The 17,663-nt window shown below is 40.5% G+C and overlaps 1 protein-coding gene across 3 annotated transcripts in view; it reads left to right on the top strand.

Annotated features, from left to right (window-relative positions):
• The window catches only part of LOC102696094 (rho guanine nucleotide exchange factor 10-like protein), a 139,643-nt gene that overhangs the window by 27,310 nt on the left and 94,670 nt on the right, over positions 1-17,663 (top strand). For 2 of the 3 annotated variants that reach the window (XM_015337206.2, XM_069183648.1), the window contains exons 5-7: positions 7,571-7,668; positions 9,359-9,436; positions 16,836-16,922. In XM_015337206.2, coding sequence (XP_015192692.2) covers positions 7,571-7,668; positions 9,359-9,436; positions 16,836-16,922 — 263 coding nt within the window. The remainder of the gene's footprint in view (positions 1-7,570; positions 7,669-9,358; positions 9,437-16,835; positions 16,923-17,663) is intronic. The other variant, XM_069183649.1, reaches the window with a different exon arrangement.

The raw sequence follows: 17,663 nt of genomic DNA, 5'->3' as shown, positions 1-17,663 counted from the left end.
ATATTAGTTAAACAACAGTGAAGGGCATTTCACACAAGATAGTTTGAATGAACGATTGAGATTTTTGTGCTTTGAAAAGTGAAGGCATTATTCAAGAATTTGCAGGTGCACGAAGTCAATATTCTTACTAGTTATTGACCAACTAGTTGGAGACACCTTTAAGGTTTATACACAAACTGTTTACCAGACTTTGCAATTGCTGTGACAGTCTTGTCTGCTCCATTTCTTGCCTGTAATTAATCTGTCAGAGGATGCTCGACACCGAGCTGTTTTGGGTCTACGTCAGATCACTATGATGCACTGATTTTTGGAGGACATTGATTTTAAGAGCCGTTGTAGATTTGGAGTTTGTAAATCATGCTTTTTAAAACCAATAGTTGCAAGCCCTGGTTATAACACTGAGAGTGATACACAAATCATGAAGTGTGGTCCACATCTTAATAAAATAGTGATGTTTTCCTTTAACAATCTCACCAATCTAAAATATGTGTTCTCTGCCTCCTGGCCATGTAAACAGGATTCATGTGGGGATTTCCAGAGCAAGGACATGTTTTACACTTACGTTAATGTAAAGGTTTATTTTAAGAATTTCAGATCACTGGGTTTAGTGTGACCTGGAAATGTTGGCAAGGATGTGGTTACAATAGTGTTTGATTGCTCTGGGCTCCATTAGTTTGATTCTGAATCTGGCATATTTCCCAGTTGAATCATGAAAAGTATTCATTTCTCTAAGGCCAAATAGTTAAACTACTTAATAAAAAAAATGGGACATTTTAAGACAGGGTGCATTATCAGTGATATATTTTATTTATATATAACGTATCAGTGATTTTTAAGCCACAGAAAATATTGTATTGATTCATGCATTATTAATACTTTAAACAAATCAAAAGCCTGAAACACATTTTTTCAGACATTCTCTGGGCCCCCATATAGAAAATCTAATTTAACCATCCAGCTTTTCCAAAGTCTATTGAGTCTGCCGACCTCTTATTAAGACCATTTCATTTTGGGCTGTACCCAACAGTGGGCTGTAAAAAACAGTACCAGGGGGTTTGCCCTCATTGTGCATTTGCGTCATTTAGCTGCCAGGTGGCACAATGTGTTAAATGAATAAGACATTAAGAGGGTTTTGTCTTGCTAGAGTGGCAGCTGGACTCGAGCTGTAAGTGACAGAGGCCAGACCTGTTTTTCTGATGTGCGTGGGCCCTTTGGCAAGAGGATGTCAGGCTCAGAGCTGTCCCACAGGCCAGGGCAAGCTGAGACACAGCCACTCCTGGGAGAGTCCCAGGGGCGACTGTTCCATTATCTCTGCACTCCTGCATGTACAGCACCTGTATGACAAACCTTTGGAAGTGAATGAAAATGCTGTTAAATATTGCCAAATATTCAAATAAAGTAATGTGTATATAAAGTATAAATATAAAACTTATAAAGTAAGTTTTATACATTTAAAAAAAATGGTGAAGATATTTCTTATACCTCTGACATTAATTGCATCTGTCAGATGTTTAGCAAATGCCTTTACCCAAAGAAACTTGCTTTAAATAATTACTATGATTAAAATATCACAATTTACTTAGGGCGATAAACATGCATGTGCAACTTTAAAGAGAAATCAAATTCAATTCACAGTAAAACGTTCAGTAAGATATCAGCCTCTGATGAACCACTTGAACACCATGGAGTAAGCAGGTACTGTATTTGTATAGTTAGTGGAAGTGCAGTTTTCCTTTTGTGTTCTGTGAGCATTTTTAAAATCTGGTAGCTGATATTCAATATGGTATCCAGTGCACAGATCTGCAGGTGACCCAGAAGTAAAACATTTCTCTCTCTTCTGAAATTAGCATTAGAAAAATGTGTAATTGGAAACATGTAAATATACTGTACAAATGTCACCGGGAGACTAATTTTGAATGTCTTCTGCGAATCATAAAGTGCATAAAGAAAGGGAAGGTTTTATTGAAACCTATAAATTCCGCATCAACCTTTTAAATCATCTTGCCAGTCTGGCACCACGGTAGGAATGCTGGCAGGGTCTGAAGGCAGACCCTGGGAGCTGATCATACCAGCCGCTTCCACTCCTCAGCTCTGTCCAGTGGTATGGGTGGAAAGAAAAAAAAAGGATTTAACGAAACTCCTCGAATACGGAGAGGAGAGTGGTTTGGCCAGATGTGTGACATTTTAAACGCTCCGCAGGCAGAAAAACATCACTTTCTTTCTTTTTTTGCCCCGAAGAGCTCTGTCTTTCACAGTTTCCCAGAAGAATTGCGTCATGTGACGTCAGGGAAACCTATCGATACCATCATTGTTAGAAGGATCAGTTCTCTCCCAGGGCTTCGGCATGTCAGGGGTTAACTCACACGCTCAGATACTCCTCTTTGCCCCAGCCCTTCCCATGGTGCTGCTAAATATTCATAAGATCACTGTGGTTCGCCTTGGCTGCCACAGCAAACACACAAGCACTCCTGACTAATAACACTGTTCTGTGTTATTGGGCAGAACGCTGGGAGCCAAATACAAGATTATGAGCTAGGAACCTGCAGACCCTCCTCACCTGTGGATTATTAACCCCCCCCCCCCCATCATGAAAACAGCATGTAGTGGAGGCACGCCTGGAGAGGCAGGTAAATAGCAGCCATATTACCCTGCAACTCACAGCTGGCAGCCCACTGAAGCTCAGCAGGTATGAGGCTGGTCAGTACCTGGAGGGGAGACCTCCTGGGAAAAACTAAGGTTGCTGCTGGAAGAGGTATTTGTGGGGCCAGCAGGGGGCGCTCACCCTGCAGTCTGTGTGGGGATGTGGGGATACTATACTGTAAACAGGCGCCGTCCTTCGGATGAGACGTAAAACCGAAGTCCTGACTCTCTGTGGTCATTAAAAATCCCAGGGCGTTTCTTGAAAAGAGTAGGGGTTTAACTCCAGTGTCCTGGTCAAATGTCTCATTGGCCCTTACCAATCATGGCCTCCTAAAAATCCCCATCTATGAATTTGCTTCATTACTCTGATGTGTGGTGAGCGTTCTGGCGCACTATAGCTGCCCTCGCATCATCTATGTGGATGCTGCACATTGGTGGTGGTGGAGGGGATCCCCATTACCTGTAAAGCGCTTTGAGTGGAGTGTCCAGAAAAGAGCTATATAAGTGTAAGCAATTATTATTATTACTATAAAGCTGCAAGTCTGGGCTAAGAACTTCAGAGACTTCAACACAGCTTTGAGTGGAGTGTCCAGAAAAGCGCTATATAAGTGTAAGCAATTGAAATTGAAATTAAATTACTGGCCTGAGGGGAACAGGTCTCTCCGGGAGGGGTCTGTGGTCACTCCTAGCTTGTGCTACTGCCAGAGCTCAGCAGACCAGAGGCCCTTACAAAGTAACTTTTCTGATAGGGGAAATTTTGTCATCGTGTTTTGTTGCCCGTGCATTTAAGTGGAAGCTTAAAATGCATGTATCAGGTGCTGAGTGACTGGAGCTCTCAGAAAGTGGTCAGAAATCAAATGGGGTGTCATCTGTGGTGCAGTTAAATTTTTTTCATTTTTTCAGCTGCAGTTGTGTTGTAACTGTGCTGCAAATAAATTATCTCTAAGCACATGGGACAGATGGCTCCTTGTCTCACAGTAAACACACTGTTGGTAATTGTGCTGATGACAAGCCATCTACACTAATTGTTTTAAATAGGTTCTGTCAGCGTACCTGTGATCAGTTTTAATATATTTCCATGTTGCTTTGCAAATTAATTTAAGACTATCTACATCCCAGAAAAAGGGAAAAGGAAAATACAAAACAAACCTTAGCAATGTGTAAAAAAGGGTGGGTGGGACAGTATTTATCATTCCTGCCTACAAAGCTGTGCCCTCAGGTTCAATTCCAGGCCTGGGATGCTGTCTGTGTGGAGTCTGTATGTTCTCCTCCTCTTTGCATCAGGTGTCTCGGTTTTCTCCCGCAGTCAAACCATACTGGTAGGTTAGTCGGCTTCTGGAGTGAGTGTGTGCGTTTGTGGCCGTGCGCCCTGTGACGGACCGGAGCCCTGTTCAAGGTGTAACCCCACCTTGTGCGTGTTGCTCCCTGGGATAGGCTCTGATTCCCCTGTGACCCTGAATTTCAAGAAGTGGTTTTGAAAATGGATGGATGGAGTACTGTAGAAGCTTAAGGACGAGTAGCTGTCATCTGTACATAATCAGCAGTTCGGAGACCATTGCTGCATGATATTGGGCCACCAAGGCTGTCTGTAAAGTGCCAGTAGTGTCTGATTCTTAGTGAACAGATAGATATCTGATAAAATATTGAGATTTACAGGGGGGTAAAAGACGAGCAGGTTTTATGTTGCATATTCAGACACCTTCTTAGTGTCTTAGATTTTCCAGAAAACGTGTCTGAGCAGCGGCAGTGGCACTGACTGCACCCCCTTCCCATTCCAAGTGCATTATTATTACAAATTCGGATATGTTCCTTAATTGCAAGGATGTGGTCAGATAAGGAATACTATAGAAAGGGTGTGGGAGTATTGGCTTGTATACCAAAAACTCCCTGCCTGATACGTGGTTCACTGATATGTCACAGTGGAGGTCTGCTCTTATCCGGCTCACTGTATCAGAGCATACAGTACAGTCAGTTTGTCTTACTGGGCTCTGTCCCCTGAGCCAGCCCAGGCAGCCTTTATCATTGGAATTCTATTAAGATAACATTAGTGCCAGAACTAGAAGCACAGTAATGCTTTTCTTTATAAAGCACCTGTGGCTGGAAGGTCGCTGGTTCGTATCCCACGGCTGGCAGAGGAATTCTACTCCGTTGGGCCCCTGAGCAAGGCCCTTAACCCCAACTGCTCCAGGGGCACCATATAAATGGCTGACCCTGTGCTCTGACCCCAAACTTCTCTCCCAGTCTGTGTGTCTCATGGAGAGCAAGCTGGGGTATGCGAAAAGACACATTCCTAATACAAGAAATTGTATGTGGCTAATAAAGTGATCTCTTATATGGTTTTAGGATGGAAGTTGAAGAAAAGCAGCAGATATTTTCTATGACAAATCACGAAGTCACGAAGACATAACAGACCTTACCACCTCCATTGCAATCACCAGTAGTTCCATGTGGGACAATATCAAGATAAACTGTCCATAAATTCAAGAAGAGAGTCGAATCCCTGCACTTATATACTTTATAACCTGTATACTAACATTCTAATATACCCTGGCTTTTATATTTTTAAAAAGTGCTGACAATGCTCTCTTCACTGTACCTGCTGGTTAATTTTGCCTCCTTCCCTGCAACATGAAGCACAAATTCAATTACCTTACCCACGTTTAGCCTCATGTCATATTATGATCTGAGTGGGGAGCAACTGTAGATCAGTAGTGTATGAGCTGCAAAGAAACAAATGGGTGTTAATTCCACACAGAAAAATAGAAAAACAAAACACCCAAAGAAAGCTCAACAACCAGGATGTTTTTTTTTCTTTCAGCTTTTTTATTTCTTGGAATCAGTCTATCATATGATTATTTTGCATGTTGAGGGGCCCTACAATTAGTATTGTCAGTCTATTGCAATTAGGCTGCATCTTGAGGGACCGCCTGTAATTAATAAAACAAATCTGTGGGGAGGTGAACTAGTCAGAGATAATGCTACAGATAACTACTGTCAGTGGAGTAAGTGTCACTGTAGATGACTCATTTGAATCAGCCTTTTTGTTTGCTTTTGTTTATGTATCATTGTTATTCTTTAATGAATTCGTTTCTTGTGCATTAAATGATAATCTTGCAAAGAGAAAGGTGAGTGGGAGAAGGTGTGATGCTGGAGTCAAGTCCATGTTTAAAAGCGTAATAATGTTAATAATGTAATGATAATGTTTCTTTATTAGCCCTATACAATTTCTTGCATTAGGAATGCGTCTTTTCGCATACCCCAGCTTTTCTCCAGGGAGACACAGACACAGAGACAGGGAGAGAAGCTTGGGGTCAGAGCGCAGGGTCTGCCATTGTACGGCGCCCCTGGAGCAGTTGGGGTTAAGGGCCTTGCTCAGGGGCCCAACGGAGTAGGATTCCTCTGCCGGCCGCGGGATTTGAACCGGCAACCTTCCGGTCACAGGCGCAGATCCTTAGCCACAGAGCCACCGCTCCGCCCAAGCCTTGGCCTTGCCAGTTAAATGTGTTTTAAAAAGGGCTGGTGGTCCTTGCAGTTGCACATTGTCAGCAGTCAGTCTGTGTTCCCTTGAGTTAAGGTGAAATAATTTGAATATCATCCTTGGCATCACCATTAACACAGCTGTTTCCTGACAGGGTATCTGGTTTCAAGCAGAGAAGCTGTTCAGGATGAGGCTCTTTTGTCAGGTCATGTTACCTCAGACAGCAGGAAGTAGTCACTGTAGTTGTTTTGACTTGCAGTGTAGTACAACCACATTTTTTCTTGCATGGTATCTCGAAACCCGAAAGTTTAAAGAGTCTGTGAGGACTCACCCATGCCCATATCCAAATTGTCGTGGACAAAAGGGTTCGGCAGTTAAGAAAATGGCGGATAAATTTAATTTGGTCATTTGTAATTATGCTAAAATAAATATGCAAAATGAAATATTGACATTAGAGACCCAGCTTTGAAATAAAACTACCAGGTATTACTTCACGTGCATAATTTACAAACATAATGTACAAGCTAATTCATTCTGTGATCACAGTATCTGGGCCAATCCACTTCTCTTCTGAAACCCATTTGTTTCATTGACGATTAGCATGACTGAATATGCCACTGTAGAAACAATTTATAAAAATAGATTTGAACGCATAATAAAATATATAAAGTGGGAGACACTATCAGAAGAACAAGAAAGTAATATGTTCTAATGTTCTAATGAGCTATTACTTGGTAATCAAGCCTCACCAAGATATCTGCAAAATGTGGAATAAGAATTGTTAGAACAGCCACCAAAATGCTTTGTTTACAGCAGAATGATTTGGCTCAAGAAATGAGAGGAAATTATGTACAGTGAGATTACCTTTCACTTTAGTGCAAAACCTGAGAGTGCAGTCAGATGCTTCCTTTCATCTTCAAACTATGTTTGATTAAAATCTGTTGCTACATATCTGCAGGGTAAAAAAACGATCCAGAAATATTAGAAAAGCTTTTTGCAGTGAAGTCAAGTGAAAGCTTATTCAGTTATGTCAGAGACATTACAGAACATCTAATAACATAATGAATCAGGGCAAAAGTGTGGTAATAGTATAGGAAATGTCCAATATGAATTTACCATGGCAAAATACTCCAGTAAATTAAAGGAAGGTGTTTCTGTATGTCAGAATGATTTTAATTAGAAGGAATCAGTGAACACAGCTGTGTGGGAGGGCATGGTCTTGCTTTTTATATGATCAGTTCTTGTGCTATATTCTGTACTGTTTTTCTCAGATAGCCGCTGTATTGATCTACAGTGGGGAGCATTCTGTACTGACCTGCTTTATTTCACCTGGGAATAAACAGCCCATAGAAAGACTCTGCTCTGATCTCCATGACAGGTAGTGATTGCTCAAATCAAGCCTCCACAAGTGTGGCATCTTCTAACAGCTACTGTACTCTCTTCCTGTTCCAGGGTATCTGCTTCTGCTGAGCCGAGCACACCGGTGTACTCAGTGCTGTCTAGTGACAATGTCGTACAGACATCCTGGAAGAGGAACAGCATTTACGAAGGTAAGGCATGTCTTGGCTTCTTAATGATTCTCACCCTCTGTGGCAAATGTGTAGGAGCTCCCAGTATAATGGATGGACTGGAGTAAAGGTGCTAATGTTTAAATATTTAATTTTCCTTAATCTGATTGGCACTGTCTGTGTTTCGAAAAGGAGATGAACATTCTATAGTCTGACTTTTTGATATTTGTGTTTTCTAATAGAAAGCTAAGATACTATTTATTGTTGGAATTGTAGAGTCAATAACTCAGACTTCTCTATCCATTCTTGTTCATAGAGAAAGCTTTGATCACAAAATGGAACAGCACTAAGAATCAGATTATCCTAAATCAACTGAATGTATTTCATTTCACTTATATCGCCACGGCATTTGTCACTCTTCATAAGGCAGTTCCAGCCCTGGAAATGTTCCAATCAGACATCTGTTGTTGATGTGAAATGTGCCAGTTCACAACACATTTGTAGATTTCTGGATCTCACAAAAGCGTTCTGACATTGTTTAAGGTATTTAAGCATAAGAATGTTTGCAAATGAGATGAAGCCACTGGGCCCATCTAGCTGGGTTGGCTACTAGTGGCATGGTCCAAGATTCTCTTCTGGCTGTTTCTTGAAAGTAGCCAGGTTACTGTCTTTGACAACCTGGAAAGCTTCTTCTACACACGTTTGTAACAAAAAACACCTCCTGGTTTCAGTTTAAAATGTACTGTACGTCCTTGTAGTTTCCATTTGTGTTTTTTGATTTGTAGTTCACTGTTGATTCTGAAGAACTTTGGTAATACCTTTGGTTTCGGATATTTGAATAATGTCCCCTCTTAGACTTCTCTGTTCAAGACTAAAAACTCAGCTCTTATAGCCTGTCAGAGTAGGACATTCCTTTGAGCCCAAGAATATATATAGTATGTTGACTCTTCTCTTGATTCCAGAGCAACAAATATCTTTTTTGCAGCATAAATGACCAGTGTTGTACACAATATTTTTCTGATCTTATGGATTTAAATTCTGGACTTTCAACTACAAATCCTAATCTTCTGTTTGCCTTTTTATTTGTTTCCCACATTGCTTAGAAGAAGAAAATGACACACCCACATAAACCCATAGTTCAATTCTAAATTCAAGATATATTGGTTCTTAAATTGTTAAAATGTTTTTAAAAACCACACTCATTGAAGTTCTGATTTCCCCTCAGAAACTTAAGATGCTAAGATTAAGTATTACTAATAATCTGCAAATTTTTCTTTGTTTTTGTTGTCAAAATGGCAGAGCAGTGATTTTAGACTCCAGTCCCCGAGTGCCTCAGGCACTTTCGTGTCATTCCAAGCTCAGGTCTCCATGTCTTCATTGATCTGAACATCTTCTTTTTTGGGAAATATTCCTGTTTTTAGTATGAAAATATTTTTTCATTTTTATTGTTCAGCGTACGGTACCCATTTAATGTTATGGAGCCAGAGGTAAGTGTTTAGCCTGTCAAGTCGATCGTATCAAGAACCAGTCGTTACAGTCCATCCCACCGAAAACGTAACCTAAATCGAGACCCTGTGGGAGAGCTTTGCTGTCAAAAAGATGCTGCTTCAGCGATCCAGGGAAATCAACAAGATTTCCTAGTCGTCTGCGACAAGGTTTCCTAGCTGTCCGAGGCTCTCCCACCCAGAAGTGTCCTGAATCCCAGCTCTGTTTTTGTCCGTGACACCCACAGGTTTGCAGTCTCCGACCGAGTGTTACTACAGATTCTTTCCCGTGGTAAAGGGGGCTGACTCCACACCGGGACGAGCAGGTTTGTGGCCAGTCCGCGCTGCCTTTAATCGTAAGCTCAATCATGACTGGGAATCCTGGTGGCAGTGGCAAGTGGCGTAGATCTGGGAGTGGGTTATAAATGCGCTTAGCAATGGGAGACCAGGTGTCGGCTTGCGTGCAAGAACTTTGCTTCACCACGACAAGGCTGGTGGCTGCTGTCCGAAAGCACAGCTATTTTGTTTCCTTCTAGTCGCGGAGAGCTACAGTTCCTCTGATTTGACTCCATCGGGAAAGTCGTGGAAACTTATGGCACAAGTCCAACTCCTGTCCTTGAAGACTGATGTGTCTGCAGTGTCTGCAAAAGCACCTGGTCCAGATAGGCCATTAACGAGCTAATGCAGGTCATAAAAGAGCTAGAATTAACCCTGCAAACAGACTGGCGCTCCAGACCCAGAGCTGGACTAACCTGAGTTAAGTCAGTCACAGCTCAGATAGTGTAGATGTAAACCCAGGAAACCCACTGGAAGTGTATGTTTCCAGTATAGGAGATGGATTCCCACCCCATCATAAAGGTTTTCAAACATGATCAAACATTCATTCCAGACTATTTCCGCTCAACACAGAATAATTTGAATTTTTGTTGTATATTCATAAAAGGTCTATACATATTTTGCATTGTGCCAATTGCCCAAGATTAATTGATTTAGCAATTGCAAAGTGCCTGAGCCCAGCAATAGCTTCTCACCTGAGGGTGTGTGGGGACTACATTGAGTCTGTGGAGTGGGCAGGTCTCTAGGATGTGCTGCGTAGTTTGCTCCATCTCACAGGAGAAAAGAGAACTGGCGGGACATGGACCCTGACCAGTCCTTTAGCATTTCAAGGGGACCACTCGTTTCTTGGGAGGTGAAAGCCGAGCGGTTGTTGAGTTGGGCATGTGGTGATGTTGTTTTTTAAGTGCAGGGCAATAGCTTTGATGGAAGAGTTTTTAGCTAAACATTGTAAAATCTGTCAGCTCAGACTTGTGCTTCTATCACGGAGAAGGCAGTCAGTACTGAAGCTCTTCCTCCAGGTGTTGGTTAAGCAGTGGATCTCACAGGCTTGACCTGGTCTGCTGCCTGTCTGCTTCAGCACACGGTCCACATGTCCAAGCAGCCTTAGCTGGACTTAGGTTTCCTGGTCAGAAGCTGCCCAATGGTGAAGAAACTAGGGCAGGATCTGTAGAAGAACAGGTTTAGATGATCTGAGTTTTGCAGAAATCTGCGCTTCAAAAGTGTTATTGCCTGTGAAACGTGAGTGGCATACAGTACACCAGCCTTTTCAGCTGGAGGCCTGTGTGTGTTATTCCTATTGCAAAGTGCTGTAATACTCAGTGGTAATTATAATGTGATAAGCAGCCCCTAAAGACAAAGTGATTTAAGTAATCAGCCATAATTGTTAAAGATTAACCTTGACAGCTGAAGCACCACCTACAGTTTTTGAAATATTTGGTACAATGTCTTTTTCACCATTTAATAATGTGATTATTAAAGTAATGATTAATTAATTGAAGTATTTGAGAGATTAAAATTAAATTATCTCTGATTATAATAGAGTGCTTAGCAGTTGACCTTTTGTGACTTCAATGAATTAACTTTATGACTTGATTAAAAACACAAATTAAGTTAGTGGTTTAAGGGTGACACGTCATATAATCCAATATATTCACGACTGTTGTTGACCATCCAAAATGTATTAAAAAAAATTATTATTATCTATCTCATCTCTGTTGTTGAGGTATTTCTGGCATTGATTTACAGCTCAGGAGTCCTTTTGAATCCATCCGTGTTAGAAAACCTGATCCAGGTTATGGCTGCTTGAAGTTTTTCAATTTTGTATTTAAAAAAAAAAATCAATAGCTAATTGTTTTTTTTTCCTCACCTCACAAAAGCCCATGTTGCCAATCCGTCTTAGTTAAACTCTGTGACCCTTAGACAGGTCTGGGAGAGATACGAGCTATGCACACTAAACAGAAGTCTTCAAAGGACTCTGACACAATGAGAGTTCACGTTGATTGCTGTAGCACTTCATCTCAGAAAGACTGTTCTGTGACAAGGCCAACTCAAGGCTACCAACTGGTACTCTGTGGACAGTTGTGTGCCCGTGCCTGGAGAATCCTGGGCAGAGTAAATTTATAACATAGTCTGCACTCAAACCTCAAATATCTGGACTATAGGATTACATCTGTTCTCCAAATACCAGTTATCTTATCATTATATACCAACCCAAACTAAGATCACCAGTTGTCTTCTTGCTGCGCAAGAAGAATGAAGATACTGTACACGGACATTTTTTATTTGACACATTCACAAATATGGAGCCATTCATCTGTTACAAGCTCCACTGTGTCTTACAGGAGAAAGAGATCCAAGTGGAGTAGCAGCCTGTCTCTTGCTGATATCACTGCAAGCTTGCAGGTGCCAGAGGTGCCAGGCAAGTTACAGAAACCACTAATCTCGGTCACATTCAACTGGTCAGATCTTTACTGGTAAACCACTCAGGAGCTCATACGGGGATAATTTAAGTTTTTTCACACTCCTAGCTCAGTGATCTTGTAGCACTGAATGTGCCTGCTTCACTGGGAATACTGCAACAGGGTCATCTGAAGAGGAAGGACAGATGCACAGCATATACAGTATAGTCCCTTGCTGATTCTTACCAGGGTTTCTCCAAGTTATCTCATTTCATCTAAGATTTAATTAATCTCAAATGTATCACATCATAGCCTTCTTTTATCTAATTTAAAAAAGCCTTTGAAGCAAAAGTGAAGCTATGACATTTAAAAGACCTTCTCAAGGGGAGTTATGAGTGACTGAAGGGGCCTCTGAGTGCGATTCAGAAAGCTGCACTTTGCTGGCGTATATGGTTTCTAATTACAAAATTGGTTTAGCTATTGCTGCATTGCTGAGACAAATCCAACTCTAATAACTCTTCAGAACTCTTCTGTTAGTTTTGGGAAACAATTGCTTTTTAACTTGTTGCTACAATAATACAGGAAAAGAACAAAGCTGTTCAGAGGCCTGCCAGTTTTACAAATTTGGCATAACAGTCTCTTAGCTTTGTGTAGTATAGATTTAAGAAAATTTCTAAATTTTACAGGTAGACAAATCCCACAGCTGAAATGTGCTCATTCTGTCCATGTGGTTAAAGCCTTCTCATCTGCTTTTCAGAGAGAGTGCATTTTTTTTGTAAAAATGGGTTGTGACACTTTGTTGTTTTATATACTGTGTTGTGTCCTTTTGCACACCCTAAAAGAGATGTATATTCATTCAGGATGCGTTTCTACTTGGGGTGTTGCCTCACCAAGTCTATTCTTCTCATTGTGACACAAAATCCGCCCTCAGTTGATCTTGAATGGTTGTAAACTTTTTTCTCAGACTGCAAAGCAGTTGCTTTTCTCATCGGAAAAGGAGCAAACAACAGGATGACCATTATACTTAGGGAAAAAAAACAATAAAAGGTAGAAACTTTGATACTTTGAACCACAACATCATTATCTTAAACTTCTGCTGCTCAGTGTTCTGTGGGAAAGATATATTCTCATCTTTCATGGGTGGTGCTAGTCTTTCTGTGTAGCTCTTGACAATTTTCTGCTACTAGAAAGTAATTTGAATAAAAACCATGATCAATTATATACATCTTAGATGAAAGTACAAAATGAATGCTCTCGGTTTTGATTGAAACATTGTAATATTTCATGGATTTTTAATGCTCTTAAGTGGAAATAAACTTGTAACTACAGTATGGAGGGATGGGATATTTTACATATACATGGTTACTAACTAGAAAATAAGTCTCAATAAAGCTTATAGATTAGTTGCTCCTCATCTAAATAAAAATCTAAATATGAAGATCAGTAATCTTTAATCTAGTTGCAAAGCAAGGGAAAGATTTTGTACCTTGTCATGCGATATTGAAATTGGCGAACTGTTGCAAAACAATTGCTGTCTTTCTAAAGTCCATGAGTCCCTGTATCATCAGAACATCACCAAAAACCCTAAAATGCAATAGATCCAGCTCTGGTCAGTGTCTCTCTGCTGGCAGCTTTGCATATTCACGTTTACAAAATCAAGTATCGTTACATACTGATCTTAAATGATACACAAGAAACAAGATTTTTAATTTCCAATGAAAAACAAAAAAGCAATATGTGTAAAATCACTAAGTGTTCGGACGAGGTTCTCTATTGGCAGCTGATGTCACATCAGCTTGTTTAATGGGGGTGCTATGACCCTTTTTCTCATTGATCCAAGAATCTCATCAAGCACTTTCTTGAAGGATCCCAGGGAATCAGCTTGTAGGACAGGGCTCTTGCATTGACGCTGTCCGTTCTGTTGTCTGCCCAGGCAAAGCCAGAGCCCGGGATGAGTGGTTCAGTGTGGTATCAGAGCTCTCTGCCTTCCTGCACAAAGGTACCATCCTGCCCAGGCCAGCTGTCTGCGGTAGCTGCACCATTTGTAGCTCAAAGGCAATCCTGGCCACCTCCCCTCTGCCACCCCTGCTTCTCCATCAGCATCACCAGTGTGTCTCAGAAACCCCACGAACCACACAGCAGCCCCACAGCCCTGAATCAGCTGTGAGAATTACAGCCTCATAATTTTCCATTCAGAGGAATTCTCTTTCATGGTGCATTATTCCCAGCTCACCACCCAAAAGTTGTTGGACGGGTTTTGGATGTAATGTCTGACTTCTGTTATGAGCCTTTTGACTGAAAGTCTAACCTTAAATTAGCCTTAAATAAATCGTTTTGCCTGAATACTCCAGAGGTTTTTCAGATACAGTTTTGGGAGTTTTGCTCAATTAGTTTGTTCATGTTAGTATTAAGTGTCTATTCATGTACTAAGTGATCAAGCAGTGATGCATTGTACCGTATGTTATGTTATTTAAACAATTCCAACTTCAGAGGGACATAAAATCTTTTGTTTCATATGTTGATACAAAAAACACGATAATAATGTGTTATGTTGTTTTGAAGCTTTATAAGCATTTATCGTTCTCAAAATTTCTTAAAGGATGGAGTGCCTGCTCATACCAGGTTAGGTTAGGCTGCGCACATCAGTAAAGGTGCCAGTGGGTTGTGATTATGCAGCAGAATTCACAGTTAGGAACACTAGTGCAGATTCAGATAGGAGCAAGCAATTGTACCATCTATTAAGGAGTGTAGGTAGAGGGAACAGGGCACTACATGTGATAGGTAAAGTAGAAGAAGGAATGGAAAAACATACAGCTGAGGTGAGGGGAATGCCCTGTTCTGAACACATTGGTGATTTTGTACATGACAATATTGTGCTACAGAGCTGTGCTTCAAAGTGCTGTGCAGTGCCTGTGACTGGATTGCCCCGGCTATGTTTATACCCATCTTTGCATTTGGCAATGTCTTCGAGTCCCACTCAGGAAAGCATTTAATGTCTTGCTATATGATTTATCCACGCTTCTGTATGGCCAAAATCATCAAATCAAATTTGCTGACACAAAAGGAAGTCAGCATGTTCCTCTTCAGCAATAATAGATACAAGTTGACAGACTAATATCTTATTTATGCCTTCTTTTTACATTTTCTTTTTAGAAATGAGCCATAAAAGGAAAGCTTGTTGGTAACATTTCCTGTCTTTTAAAATTTTCATCTGTATTTCTAGTTATAGAAAGCAACATAACTAGAAATAAAGATCGCAATAAAACAGCAACAACCAGGCTGGGTTGTTAGGATCAGTACATAATTAGACATTTTAGAAATCAATTGTTCAAAAACCAAGATGGCATAATCAATATACAGTATACCTATATTCTGAAAACCACACATTTGCTTTTTACCCTTAGAATCTGCTTCTGTAAAACAGCTGTATGAACACTAGACCTAGCCAATCCTTCAATAGCTAGATTATCCTTATAATCTCTTTATTTCCTGCTGTTTGCTTTTAGCTTTGCGCTTTTCCAGCTCTCTCTATATTGCAAATGCTTCTATTCTAATAACATTTACTTGTTTTAGCAGTGCCTGATCTACAGTCTTTTTGAGCAGTGGGTTTGCGATCTTTATTCATTCATTTCATGAATGTTTCGCTGAGCCATTGCAAGGTGTGACCTACTGGGAAAAGCTTAGAACTGGCAGAAGAGAATAAAATGCTCTATTTTCTACTCACAGTCTTCCTGATAAAGCTGAAAGTGCAGTTCACTCTGCAGTTCACTGCTGTATTTTAAAATGTTCATAAGTAGGTTTTTAAAGCTTTCATAAAATTTTCAAACTAAGTATAATTTTATTGTACTGAAAATTTAAATGAAGGGGTGTTTGCATTTCTGTGCTGATCATGAAATAATTTACAGTAACTCTGTGCTTAAGGGACCTTTTGAAATACAGCTTTTTTTTTTCTTGTGTCACAAATTGCACACCAATCAAAGCCCATTCCTTCATTTTATCTCAGGTTTAAAAAGACATAAAAAGTCTGCAGAGCCTGGGCTGTTATCAAAAGCTTGCTTTGTTACTTAATGAAGTATAAAAAATACTGCATGTGAATGCCTCCTAAAAACAAGACAAAGCTGTTCCAAAATCAATATCGTGTGTGGTGTGCCTACAATATGTTGTATTACTTAATTTGGTAACTTTCTGCTGTACAGTTTTTCCAAGCTTCAATAAAACTAACTGTGTTCGTGATTATTTAACAACCACAGAGAGAGTTGTGGGAGGTAAGTAGAAGCCTTTTTACAATGTTGTATTTATGGGTATACAGTAAGAGGCAACTCCGTGGCTAAATTTAACCAGTTCGTAGTACTTTTGTGTGAAAGAGTTGTAATAGTGGAAAACTGGTTGTTTGTTTTTACATTGCTTTCCAGTCATTATTCAGGGTCATACCAAGGTAAATCCACCTAAAATGCTGTAAAAGTACTTCAGTAGGTCTTAACTGAAATGAAACAAGACTTCAATTCCTCTTTTCTTCAGAGCATATTATGATACTCAGCCTGAGTATTTTATATGATATGAAATAGCTGTGGATGATATTGCACACAGGTGAAATGAAGACAGTCATGACCAATTAACCCTTGAATATAATGGTGAAAGTCTAAGTGCCTGTAACCAGCTTATCACTGATATTGTGCAAAAGAAATGCATGCTTCAGTTTGTCATAGAGGGCTCAGAAAGGCAGAGACACTGCTAAACAACTCCTGTGTGCTGATGCAATTTCTAAAACAGTTTGCTGTCTTTTTTTCTACATGTCCAGCTTGTGCAGGAATGACAAGACAAATTGCCATAGCCAGGAGGCTCACGGCTGAACGGGGGACATGGGCATTGGGGCCCCACTGTGCTTTAAGCTGCGCAGCAAACGAGTGGCGCAGCGATCTCACCTGCCTGCTCCCGTGCAGCAGAGCCACTGACTGAAGGGCTAACAGCTAGCTGTTGCATCTCCTTTCAGCCCAGCCCGCTGCAGAACCGGACCGCGAGAGCCCCGAGGTGATTTACGATGACGTCCCCTGTGAAAATCTTCCAGCTCCGACACAAGGTGAGCTGTAGAAAGACTGCAGGGTGACTGGCGAAACTCTGGCTTTAACTAGGATCTCGACAACAGGCTACTCTGCGCATGAGAGGATTTGCTGTTTTCCTAGCCGATCACACATCAGAACTGAAGTATGTGGTTTGACAGTTTATTCCATCCAGTAATGATTCTATGTGTAAAACAGTGATTTCCAATACTACAGTTGCTCTTTAGGAAAGTGTCCTTTGAATTAACAGCTGGAGTCAAGTTAAATTACTCCCTTTCGAATTTCCTCCTCCTGAAGTTCACTACAATTTCATTAGAGAGATAGAAGTCTGCCTTAGGTTATCTCCTGTCAGATGTACGTCTCTGCTGATGTTCTGACTATAAATCAACCTGCCTGACATGCCTGTTAGAAAGGTTATGTGGCAATGCCCATCATGACCTGTATAAATAATAAAAGCTTTGTAACGGACATGACAGAATTTTCAACTTAACAAAACAGTAAGTCTTTACCGTTCTGCTGCTGGCAGGCAAATAGTTTTTAATGTTGCAGAACATTAAAAGAAATGTGCGAATGTTTTTTTTTTGCTTTTTATTTTGTTTTTTATTTCAAGCAGTATCAGAAACTGGGCTCTTTTTCATTGATTAATATTTGTCTGTGCTGCTGAGACGTAAATATAAATTAGATACAGTATCTTCGGTGTCTATACCTCTCCTAATCAAACTGGCATTAAAGGGTGACATCAGAATGTACAGAGTATTAAG

This window comes from Lepisosteus oculatus, chromosome 25 (genome assembly GCF_040954835.1).
Source record: "Lepisosteus oculatus isolate fLepOcu1 chromosome 25, fLepOcu1.hap2, whole genome shotgun sequence".
Lineage (NCBI taxonomy): Eukaryota > Metazoa > Chordata > Actinopteri > Semionotiformes > Lepisosteidae > Lepisosteus > Lepisosteus oculatus.
The sequence above is the reverse complement of the archived record's forward strand: the minus strand, read 5'-3'. Positions and strand labels throughout refer to the sequence as shown.